The sequence below is a fragment of the Pseudonaja textilis genome, chromosome 1, assembly GCF_049901715.1.
Source record: "Pseudonaja textilis isolate UNSWEBS1 chromosome 1, rPseTex1.2, whole genome shotgun sequence".
Lineage (NCBI taxonomy): Eukaryota > Metazoa > Chordata > Lepidosauria > Squamata > Elapidae > Pseudonaja > Pseudonaja textilis.
Genome location: NC_141990.1, coordinates 73,505,300 through 73,516,602, shown reverse-complemented (window position 1 = coordinate 73,516,602; position 11,303 = coordinate 73,505,300). Strand labels below are relative to the sequence as shown.

General features: G+C 40.0%; 1 protein-coding gene across 1 annotated transcript in view; it reads left to right on the top strand.

Moving 5' to 3' along the window:
• The first annotated feature begins 629 nt into the window (after positions 1–629).
• The window catches only part of KIF25 (kinesin family member 25), a 37,900-nt gene continuing 27,226 nt past the window's right edge, over positions 630–11,303 (top strand). Inside the window, exons 1-5 of the mRNA XM_026704999.2 lie at positions 630–746; positions 1,408–1,546; positions 2,377–2,480; positions 4,699–4,787; positions 9,160–9,202. Of these exons, the coding sequence (XP_026560784.2) occupies positions 1,423–1,546; positions 2,377–2,480; positions 4,699–4,787; positions 9,160–9,202 (360 nt within the window). The 5' untranslated portion in view covers positions 630–746; positions 1,408–1,422. The remainder of the gene's footprint in view (positions 747–1,407; positions 1,547–2,376; positions 2,481–4,698; positions 4,788–9,159; positions 9,203–11,303) is intronic.

Here is an 11,303-nt window from a genome sequence, read left to right as displayed (position 1 = left end):
TTTTAAAGTATGACCTTAAGGTTTAAGAGTCAATTGTTTTTTTGTCCTCTGTGCAAACCTTAATGGGTTAATGGGACTGATCTAGTGTGTTTGTACATTCCAAGACAATGAGGTTATAGCAAAAATACCCATAGAAGGATGCAAATGAATTGCAAATGAAATGTTCTGGGTTGGAAAGAAAGAATTGACTAGCCCTTGGTTACTCCAATTTAATTGGTTCCATTCATGGTTACTCCCTGATTCTACCTAGGCTGATTCCTCTTCTTTTGCTCCATTCACTATTGATCACCAGTTACTCTAGTCTGATACTTTGATTTGTTAACTGTTTAAGATGTACAGAATATTTAATAACAGAATTGGAAGAGACCTTGTAAGGGTTGTGAATTCTGGGAGCTGAAGTCCACAAATCTTAAAATTGCCAAGATTGGCATAGAAGGCATTTTTGAGTCTAGAGAAAAAGCTTTGAATCTTCAATCAAGTTCAGTATGATACAATACAGTCAGAAAGCTTAACAATGAATTTTATAGTGATTATTATTACTGCTTTTTATACTGCTGGATTTTTGGAAATTTCTAATTTGGAAACTACTTCTCTTCAGAGTAACAGGTGTTTATTTTTCTTAAAAGCAGAATCAAGGAATAATTAGGAACAGCTCAGCAGAACATAATTTTGCTTATTATTATAATACGAAGAAATTTCATGGAACTGCAAAATCCATTGTAATCCAGCTTCACAGAGCCATACAGGTAAAGAGGTTTATTAGAACTGGAAAAGTTCAGCATGTTTCAAATTCTCAGTCACTTCAGCTTGTCTGGACAAGAACTCGAAATCATGAGTACTAACAATAATAGATTATTCCACGTCGGAAAGCACATATCGCCCCATCTTGCCTTTACTTTCCACAAACTAACAAAAAGGTTCCTTCTCAGATACTTTCCCTGTCCTCATTCCTTCTACAGACTTGGGATCTCTCTTATCTGACCAGTGCACTGGCTGGTTCTCTTTTCCCTTCTTCCTCTCAAAGCTATTCCTGCAGACCATTACATAAACTGTGTACATACAGTATATGTAAGAGCCGTGGTGGTGCCGTGGTTAGAATGAGGTACTGCAGGCTACTTCTGTTGACTGCCGGCTGCCTGCAGTTTGGCAGTTCAATTCTCACTGGCTCAAGATTGACTCAGCCTTCCATCCTTCTGAGGTTGGTAAAATGAGGACCCAGATTGTTGGGGGCAATATGCTGACTCTATAAACTGCATAGAAAGGGCTCTAAAACATTGGGAAGCAAAATATAAGTCTAAGTGTTATTGCTATTGCTAAGAGAAAAAGAAGAAGAAAAACCAGATCCATAAATAGACATTAAATTTCTACAACCTAACATAACACTAGCTCTTTATGTTTGTGATCTAGAGACTACAACAAGACATGCAGAATCTCCGTTTGTCTGCCCTTCAATTTTCAAGGGAGATCCACCATCAAAGCGAGAGCTTTCTCCCTCAAGTTCTACTCATTGTCCAAAAGCTACAATTACAGAAGGAGACCATGGAAAGTAAGAGACATATACTGATTAAAATTGATCAAGCAGATATTTAGAGGACTGAGCCACTGACAGGTTACAACAAACCTTTTGAACTGTTGGCTGGGAATTCTCGAAGCTGTTTTATCAACCAAAGTGATTGGAAACCATTTGGTTTGGGAAGGTTGTACCACAGCAGCTCTATTGATGCTGGGACCTTATTTAATACAGAATTTGTGGAGCAGATACTTGTCAGAATAGCAAAGAAAAAGGAGAAGCAGATAGTTACCCTTTTATTTGAGGCTTCCCATGGGGTGCTTTATCACTGATAAAGCAGTAGAGCTAGTGCAAAAATAAATGACCGGGGGGGGAAGGGGGAAATTCCCCAGAGCACAAGAATGGTGGTGGAATATTCTCTTTACAATATGACCTACCTTGCAAGAACTTTAATGCTGCGACATCAGATAAGGATCCATTTTATCTACCGTTTTATTCCCATCAATAGGAACCAGTTGTTCTGGAAGTTCATGAACAAAGTCCAACATACATTGTGTACAGATGTGATGTGGTTGTTCCATTTAAAATTACTCTGTTATGAATCCACATTAGAGCTTAGCATTATAGTTCATGCCAAATCATTATGGCTTGCTGAAGAAATCCTGGTTAAAAATTCTAATTTAGCGTTGTGTGTAAACGAAGCCAGAGGTGTAACCGAGTCTTTTACGTGCTTTATGAAATATACATTGTTTGTCTTTGTTTATTGCCTGTAGAACTTTGCATGTAATCATTTAAGCCCCCTTTCTCTATTTCACCAAGGAAGACATGTAATAGTTCATTGAACATTTGTGAAAACTTCTATCCAGCCTTTCAGGTTAAAACACTGGAACTTGAACAATCCTTGAATGAGATTAATGAGAGATATAGGAAAGAAAAACAAAGAAGAAAAGTATTGCATAACAACCTACTTGTAAGTATCTTGATAATTAAGTTGACAATGTCTGAACAGGCCTGTATAATTATTTTGGAATTCGCTTTTACTTTATTAACAATTACTTCCCATTGCCCATTAATCTTCTTGAGCATCCGGAGTGGAAGGAGGCAAATTACAAAATATACCTAGCAAGGCAGGTTTTTTTCCTCTTTTGTACTTGTGTCGTGACGTTGCACACAAAGGTGTCAAACAGGGTTGTCAAACTCAAGGCCCGCAGGCCTACCCCCTTAGATCTGCAGGGTTGCCCTGAAACAGCGAAGGACCGGGCTGTGGTGCCTCTGCCAACAAAAACAGAGCTCAGGAGGGCTGCATGCGTCCCACCCGAGCTCCATTTTCACTGGCAGAGGGTTACAGGAGGCCATCGCAGCCTCCCGAGCTCCGTTTTCGCTGGCAGAGCACTTGGGCCACCACAGGCGTCCCTGACATGAGTGACATCGAGCTGGACATGCCCACCTGCCCCCCAAGGTCAAAAACAACCCTGATGTGGCCCTCAGTGAAATTGAGTTTGACACCCCTGGTGTAAAAGGACTGTGGTTTGCCCTGTGACATCACACTGAACGCTTTGTCACTGTTGTGAAATCCTGGCTTCAACCTTAGAAAGCAATCATAATTTTTTTCCCCAACAAATTACAATGAAGTTAGACTACAGGAAGTCCTCAACCTACAACAGTTCGCTTAGTAAACTGTTCAAAGTTATCTCAGCACTGGAAAAAAAAAGGCTTATAACAGTTTTTCATACTTACGACCATCACAACATCCCCATGATCACATGAGCAAATTTCAGGTGCTTGGCAAGTGACTCATGTTTATGACGGTAGTGGTGTCCTGGAGTCACATGATCCCCTTTTACGACTGTCCGACAAGCAAAGTCAATGGGAAAGCCAGATTCATTTAACAACCATGTTACTAATTTAACAGATTAAGTTAATGTTATTAACGGGTGGGATGCTATTGGTGCTGCCTGGCTCTATAGAACCGTTAGCTCTGAAGAGCAGAAGACACTGAACCGGTTCTGTGTTTGCTGCTGTTTGGCCCACCCACCCGCCTGGGCTCTTACCTGTCCTTTATTTCCTGCTTTTTCAACCTCAGCTGCTTTGTGCGGCACAGCTGCAGTTAAAAGAGCAGGGAAAAAGTGGCTTTCCAAATGCTATGCACCTGCGCGCAGCGCTTTTCAGCTGTCTGGACGGCACAGCTTAGTTGCTTTTTTACCCATGCACGCAAAACGTTACACCGAACCAGTAGTAACACCGGTTGAATCCCACCCCTGGTTATTAACTTAATAGAGCCTCGGTGGCACAGTGGTTAGAGTGCAATATTGAAATCTACTTCTGCTGACAGCCAGCTGCCTGCAATTTGCCAGATCAAATCCCATCAGGCTCAAGGTTGACTCAGCCTTCCATCCTTCCAAGGTGGGTAAAATGAGGACCTGAATTGTTGGGGGCAATATGCTGACTCTGTAAGGGCTGTAAAGCACTATAAAGCGGTATATAAGTCTAAGTGCTATTGCTATTAATGATTCACTTAACTACTGTGGCAAGAAAAATGGTAAAGTGGGCAAAACCCACTTAACAAATGTTTCACTTGGCAACAGAAATTCTAGGCTCAATTGTGGTCATAAGTTGAGGGCTACCTGTGTTACCTATACAATCTGCAAACTAACTTGTATCTTAGGACAGCCTATAAATGAGTTTGGGTTGCCATCCAGGCTTGGCTTTCGATAATCCAAAGCCTAGGATTTGACTAAAACAAAATTGAGATTCCCAAGGTAGTAAATGTTGCGGTTTGTGCACATTTCCCCACTTGTATAAAAGCACCTCATAGCAGTTGTGTTTGAATTGAAGGCATATTTTGCTTTCTGCAAATAATAACCTGTAAAAGCTGCAAACTTTATAATGACATAATGTAACTGGAAAATATTTTCTTCTGCTCCAAGCTTGCAGTTCTCTTCTTATCTGTTTGTAGTAACAGACTGGATTGAGGATCCTTAACAATAAACAGTCTTGCTCTTCTACTCACGTTCCTGAGGTTTCCTGCCAAAATAAATGTGTTTAATGTCAGATCATGAGATGGTCTTATATATTCTGCCATTTGGGACATTATCTAGGCAGCAATGTGTTTCTGGAAGACATGTGGGATTTGCATGCTATCCATCAATAGTAACAGTGATAATTAGGTTTCTGTGTTGCAACCCTAGGAGCTAAGAGGCAACATCAGAGTGCATTGCAGAATCCGCCCATTCTTACCATTTGATGCAGCTCCAGAGGAATCAGCCATGGAAGACAGGTAATTAAATAAATTAGTCAGTGTGGAAAAGATAGCTTTCCCGGCAAAGAAATTTAAAGGTCTTCACCCTTCATTGAAACTTTTATTAAGATCGACACTAATATTATAAGGCTACAATTTGAGATTTACCTCCAAGCATTAAAGATTTTCTACAATAAGCCAGGTAGACTATAAATCTAAGCAACCGAAGCATATACTGTTCACAAGCATGGAAATATTATTTCGTTTCCAAGGTTTTGCATCCTGGGGAAGACTTTTTAATTTACAGTTAAGGATCAATCTCTTTTCAGTTGAGCTGAACTTTTGATGATTGTATGAACATGTCACATTTCAGGGTGGAGCATACCTGCCTTTGGACACCTTGTTTTACAGGAGTCTGCCCATACATTTCCTGTGCCCTTTTAAGAAGCTTTCCAGGGTTCCATAATGAATTCTTTCTTGCCTGTTTACCAGCAAATAGACAGATAGGCAGCAAGTTGAGCGCAAACACAGAAGGAGGGGAGATCAAGCCAAACTGGTCATCTGTCTCCCTATCTTGTAGAAATATATCATCCTCTATCGTTTTGATATTCCTCTGTTTTATTGGTCTGGATGTTTTGTTCCAACAGGCTACTTTATGTTCCTGGGTTTTGGCCATAATAAAGAATTCATTCATTTCTATACGAACGTCTATCTCTGTGAAGTTTTCTTGGCAACAACTCTGAAATACTTAGCCACTGCCTTTCCCCAGGATGCTTGTCAACTTCCCAGTCTAGCCTGTAGCCCTGAGATTTCCTGGGAATTTCCCTTCTAAGTATTTCCCAGGGCTGATCTACTTACTTTTTTGGGGTGGGCCAGAGATGTCTAGTTTCTCCTTAGCTGCTTCATTTTTCATTTCTTGTTCGTCACGTGTATCTTCTCTTATTTCCTCTGTTTTTACTCAGTTGTCCTGTTTTGGTTTTAATTCTGTCTGCATTCAACAGCTGAAGGTGGAAGTAGTGGGCTTGGCAAAAGTGCTTACTGCCTCCCACTCATTCTCAAGAATTAGCTGGTCCTTGGCTTTGACATTAGGCCGAATGTCAACTCGTAAAGCATTCCTGCCTTGCTCTCAAATTGCCAACTAGGTTTAGAGTATAGTTAGTCCTTGGTTTACAACCACAGCTGGGACCAGAACTTACACTGCCAAGTAATGTAGTCATTAAGCGAGTTGTGCCCAGTTTTACTTCCCTTTCATTAAGTGAGTCAACAAGTCATTAACCAAGTCATGTATTTGTTAAGCAAACCCAGTATCCCCCTTTGATTTTCTTAGAGTAATCACTGGGAAGGTTTCAAATGGCAAGCATGTGACTCTAAGACACTATACCTGTCATAAATACAGGCTGGTTGCCAAGTGCCCAAACATTGATCACATGACTGCAGGGACACTGCAGTGGTTGTTAAGTGTGAGCATTGGTCACGAGTTGCTATTTTCAGCATGATCATAACTTTGAATAGTTATAAATCAAGGATCATCAGTAGAGAGGAGTACAAGACTGAATGGTTTTGTGCTTCTGGGTTTCTCTTCCAGTCAACCAAGGTAAAAGTAGAAATGTCTCTATATTACATTCTGGTCAATCTGAATTTGTGCAAGGTCCGAACAAAGGATCATGTAAATGCCAAAAAGGAAATATGGGTTAATCAATCCCATACCCCAAGATTGACAATGGGGGGAGGGGGAGGCTAACAAAGTCATCTCAAATTTGATTTCCATTACATCATGAAGATCCATGGTGGCACAGTGGTTAGAAGGCAGTATTGTAGGCTAACTCTGCTGACTGCCAGCAATCCTATTCTGACCGGCTCAAGTTTGACTCAGCTCAGTTCCATCCTTCTGAAGTTGGTAAAATGAGGACCCAGATTGTTGGGGGCAATAGGCTGATGATGTTTGAGAGGGCTGTAAAGCACTATGAAGAGGTATATAAATGGAACTGCTATTGCTGCTGTTATCAGAGGGAGTAGGTAAGTCCCACTGTATATAAGAAAGAAAAAGCAGAATTTCATAATGTGAAATTTCATGTGTTCATGACATTGAATACAAGCGTCTCTTTCTTTCAGTATTGTTGTATTACAACATTGTGTTACTATCTCCAAAAACACCAGTCCCTACATCAATCACTAACTATCATTGTGGGGAAAAGTTGTGCGATGCCAACCCTTTGAGTCTCCAAAGGGAATGATTGCCTTCATGTAGCAACAGCTATTACCCAAACCAGGAAAATCAGTGATATCAGTGAAGAGCTGCGGTGGCGCAGTGGTCAGAATGCAGTACTGCAGGCTACTTCTGCTGACTGCTGGCTGACTGTAATTTGGCAGTTTGAATCTCACCAGACTCTAGGTTGACTCAGCCTTCCATCCTTCCAAGGTCAGTAAAATGAGGACTCAGATGGTTGGGGGAAATAGGCTGATTCTGTAAAGCGCTTAGAGAGGGCTGTATAAAGCACGGTGGAACGGTAAATAAGTCTAAGTGCTATTGCTATATTCCAAATATGTATACCCGAATGCTGAAGCTTTTTATTGTATCAAAGAATATTAGGAGGCTCTTGCTAATCTAAGTTGCCTTTTTTCCCCAACTTTGTCTCCTAGCATTGGCGCAAGCAGCATGAATTTGCACATTGCTTGCATATCCAATGTGCTGGCAATATTTCATTTAATTTTAAATGCAGGCAATCCTCAATGTATGACCGTAATTGAGCCAGTAATTATGATCATAACTTATTGCGGTTGTAAGTTGAAGTATCACATGGCCAGACCCATTTTTGGGTGGCAGTCATTAAGCAAACATGGCGGTGGTTAAGCACATCCATTTTTCCCAATGAACACTTTTTGCCAGAAACTGGCAAAAAAACAATAACCACACATCACAGTCATGTAACCATGGCACTCTGCAAATGGTTTAAAGATGAACCAGTTGCCAAAGTGCCTAAAATGCAATAAGGTAACTGTGGGGATGTGTGCAACTGTCATAACTTCAAAAATAGGTCATATAAGAAGGTCTGAGGAGATCTGTCATAACTGTGAACAATCATTAAATGACCAACTGCAAATCAAAGACTGCCTGTACGGAGGTTGGAGCTCCCTATTTTTAAGTTACAAATAGGAGGAGGAAAATAGATGTTGATTGTGATCATGGTGAGAGTAAATTTTTGTAACCTTTTTTCTCCCTGCCCCAAATCTAATTCACAACTCTTCTGACGCCACTATTAAATTCTTCTAACAAGCTGCCTGTTAAATTGGAGTAATTTCATTTGTTATTTTGACCCAATTCAGATTTTATTTTAAAAGATGCAAGTCTTTATATTTATCTACAGGAGGAATTTAGATATCACCCTATTTTTCCCTGTTCAGAGTATGGCCAATTAGTGAGGCACAATGTTCGTAATGGCAGCGGGTGTTAAAGAAGGAACACTTCTTGTATAAGAAGGAACATGGGCATGAAGCGCTCTGAGAATTTCTATATCTGAGAAGTATGCTCTGTTAGAGCTCAAGTTCATTTTTGGAGTTTGCTTAGCCTAGTACAGAATAGAATAACGGAGTTGGAAAGGACCTTGGAGGTCTTCTAGTCCAACCCCCTGCCTAGGCAGGAAATCCTACCACCATTTCAGACAAATGGTTATCCAACATCTTCTTAAAAACTTCCAGTGTTTCACAACTTCTGGAGGCAAGGTGCTCCACTGATTAAATGTTCTAACTGTCAGGAAATTTCTCCTTAGTTCTAAGTTGTTTCTCTCCTTGATTACTTTCCACCCATTGCTTCTTATCCTGCCCTCAGGTGCTTTGGAGAATAGCTTGACTCCCTCTTCTTTGTGGCAGACCCTGAGATATTGGAAGACTGCTATCATGTCACCCCTAGTCCTTCCTTTCATCAGACTGGACATATCCAGTTCCTGCAACCGTTCTTCATATATGTTAACCTCCAGTCCCTTAATCATCTTTGTTGCTCTTCTTTGCACTCTTGCTAGAGTCTCAACATCTTTTTTCACATCATGGTGACCAAAACTGGATGCAGTATTCCAGGTGTGGCCTTACCAAGGCATTATAAAGTGGTATTAACACTTCACGTGATCTAGTGATTGATCCAATCCTGCCTCCATCCTTCCTTCCAATTCCTCACATGCCTTTTATTGGCAAGCAGAAGAAATGAGGGTTTAGAATATTTGACAAAAAATGGTATCTCGTTCAAGCTAGGAGGTGAATGTAGGAGTGGCAAGGACAAGCAAAGGATGGACATGTTTTCCAGTAGTATAGATGTTGTGAAACATGTCTTCTTTGTGGCACTCCTGTAATTTGATCTTCAACTTCACTACCTTCAGTGTTAGTTTTCTAATTTAAAAATAAATACACTTTCTTTTAAAAGGCAGAGAAGCATTTCAGAAAACGTGATCTGTGCAACAGATGATGTGAGTATTTTCAACTGTTTTTACATTCTCAATCCTCCATAGCTAAGCAAAAAAGAATATGCTTAAAACTCAGATGTAGCCCTTGGGCCACTAGATCACTTCTCTGAATCCTATCACTAACAGATAATCTCAAGATCAAGACATCTCTTTAGGCTCCCCATTAAACAGCTCCCCTTTGCTTCTCTGATGCTGTGCCATGGCAAATGTATTATCTCAAAAATGAAACATGGCTGTTTACCAAGCCTTGCTTTCAAGAGCATCAAAGTAACCTGGTTTAAATCCCAGAGGCATTAAATCCCAGATGGGAGCCAAACTGCAAATCCATATGGCATTCCAATATTAATTAATCCTGTTACCAAGAAATAACATTTGAAAGGCTCAATGTGGTATGCTAAGAGGGCAGTTTTAATTCTGGTTTTACTGTTTGGGAGTCTTCAGACAGATGCTTCAGCTAATCTATTTCATGTAGAGCGTAGCCTTCTTTTCCTTGTCTGGGAGTATTGAAAAGGATGCAGGAATATGCCCTTTATAAACAGAAGATTTATGCACATCTATTGAGACTGGCCATTAGGGCAGTCATTATTCTTAGTGATTGCAATTCCCATGGAATTACTTTAGCCTCGTAAGTTGCTGGTTCTTTTTTTTAAGACGACATGCTAGGGACCAAACCAGGAACCTTCTGTAAACAAAGCATGCAGTCTGATTGTTTTGGCCTACCAGACCAAAAAAATAAAAGGGAAGAATAACTGGCTTGCATTTACCTCTCTGTCTAATTCTAGAATGTACAAAAGAGGAATTTGCACATCTTTCCCTCAAAAGAAGTGATACAGGTACATTCAGAAACGGTCTGTACATCTTGTGGGAAAGGGGGGAAACACCCACCTCTTTGATGCCTTCCTTCAGATCCCTTGAAATATTAATTTTCAATGTTTAAAATATGCTAACACTACCCTTCCTTTTATAAAAATCTCAAAAAACATTCATCCATTTGAAATAATCCAAAGTACAGAAATATGATTCAGAAACATAAGCCAGTTATTCTATTGCCTTTGAAGTGATTTGTTCCACTTATCATTTCGTAGCAATGTCAGAGATTCTTTGGAAGATGGTACATAAACAATCTACCCACATTATGTGGATATATCGACAATTTTAGGTCCTAAAGTGAAGTACAGATTTTCCCAGTAGCATGCAGTATCAAGTTCTCATATTGGTTAATAAGACTTGCAACCACATTTTGTCCTGTATTCTTTCCTTGTACTGTCCAGTCAAGACCATTCTTAACATGTGCTTTCTTCTTCTCCTTCTCCTTCTCTTTCTCCTTCTCCTTCTCCTTCTCCTTCTTCTTCCTCCTCCTCCTCCTCCTCCTCCTCTTCTCTGTTTCTAACTGAATTCCATTCAGAATTCAGAGCATACTCAGCCCTCCATAGGCTCAGAAGAGTAGTGGCTAACTCAAGTTTGTTGCTGTTAATAAGATTCTTTTTTTTTTTAGAATTCTGCACCCTTGAGTCTCCTCCAATGTGCTCCTATTATTTCATTATCAGTCATCCACATTTGACTCCAGGCTTATTCACACCTGCTACCTGATTGGGCCCAAGATTAGACAAAAATTGTCTGTTGGCCTTTTTCTCCCTATTTTGATCATTCTGCATGAACAGAAAATTCTATGATTTGGTCTAAGTTGCTTATAGAGCTCAGCTCTTAAATGCATTTAGATCACAGTATCTGGCCACATTTCTTTAAAATCGTGAGATTCTCCAAGAAGGGTCAGAAGCTAGCAATACTAAACCAAATCTGATATTTTGACATTGTTTTATGTCTGCGTTAGCAGAGTATAAATCATTTGACTCTTGATTGGAAAAAAACCCACTAATGCCAAAAAGCATTGGAGGGTTTCATCTTCAAAAAACCAAAACCCTTCTCTGCCAACTGATATTGCCTACGCTCAAATATCACAAACTATACAGTTTCAATGAGGATTAATTTGCTGTTGAAAGCAGGCAGGGTTTATCTCAACAGTAAATTGGCCAGCTCTTCTGCTTTCAGTCGCTCCAAAATTTCAAGCAGAGACTGATTTGAAATAATACAGTTGGCCAAAATT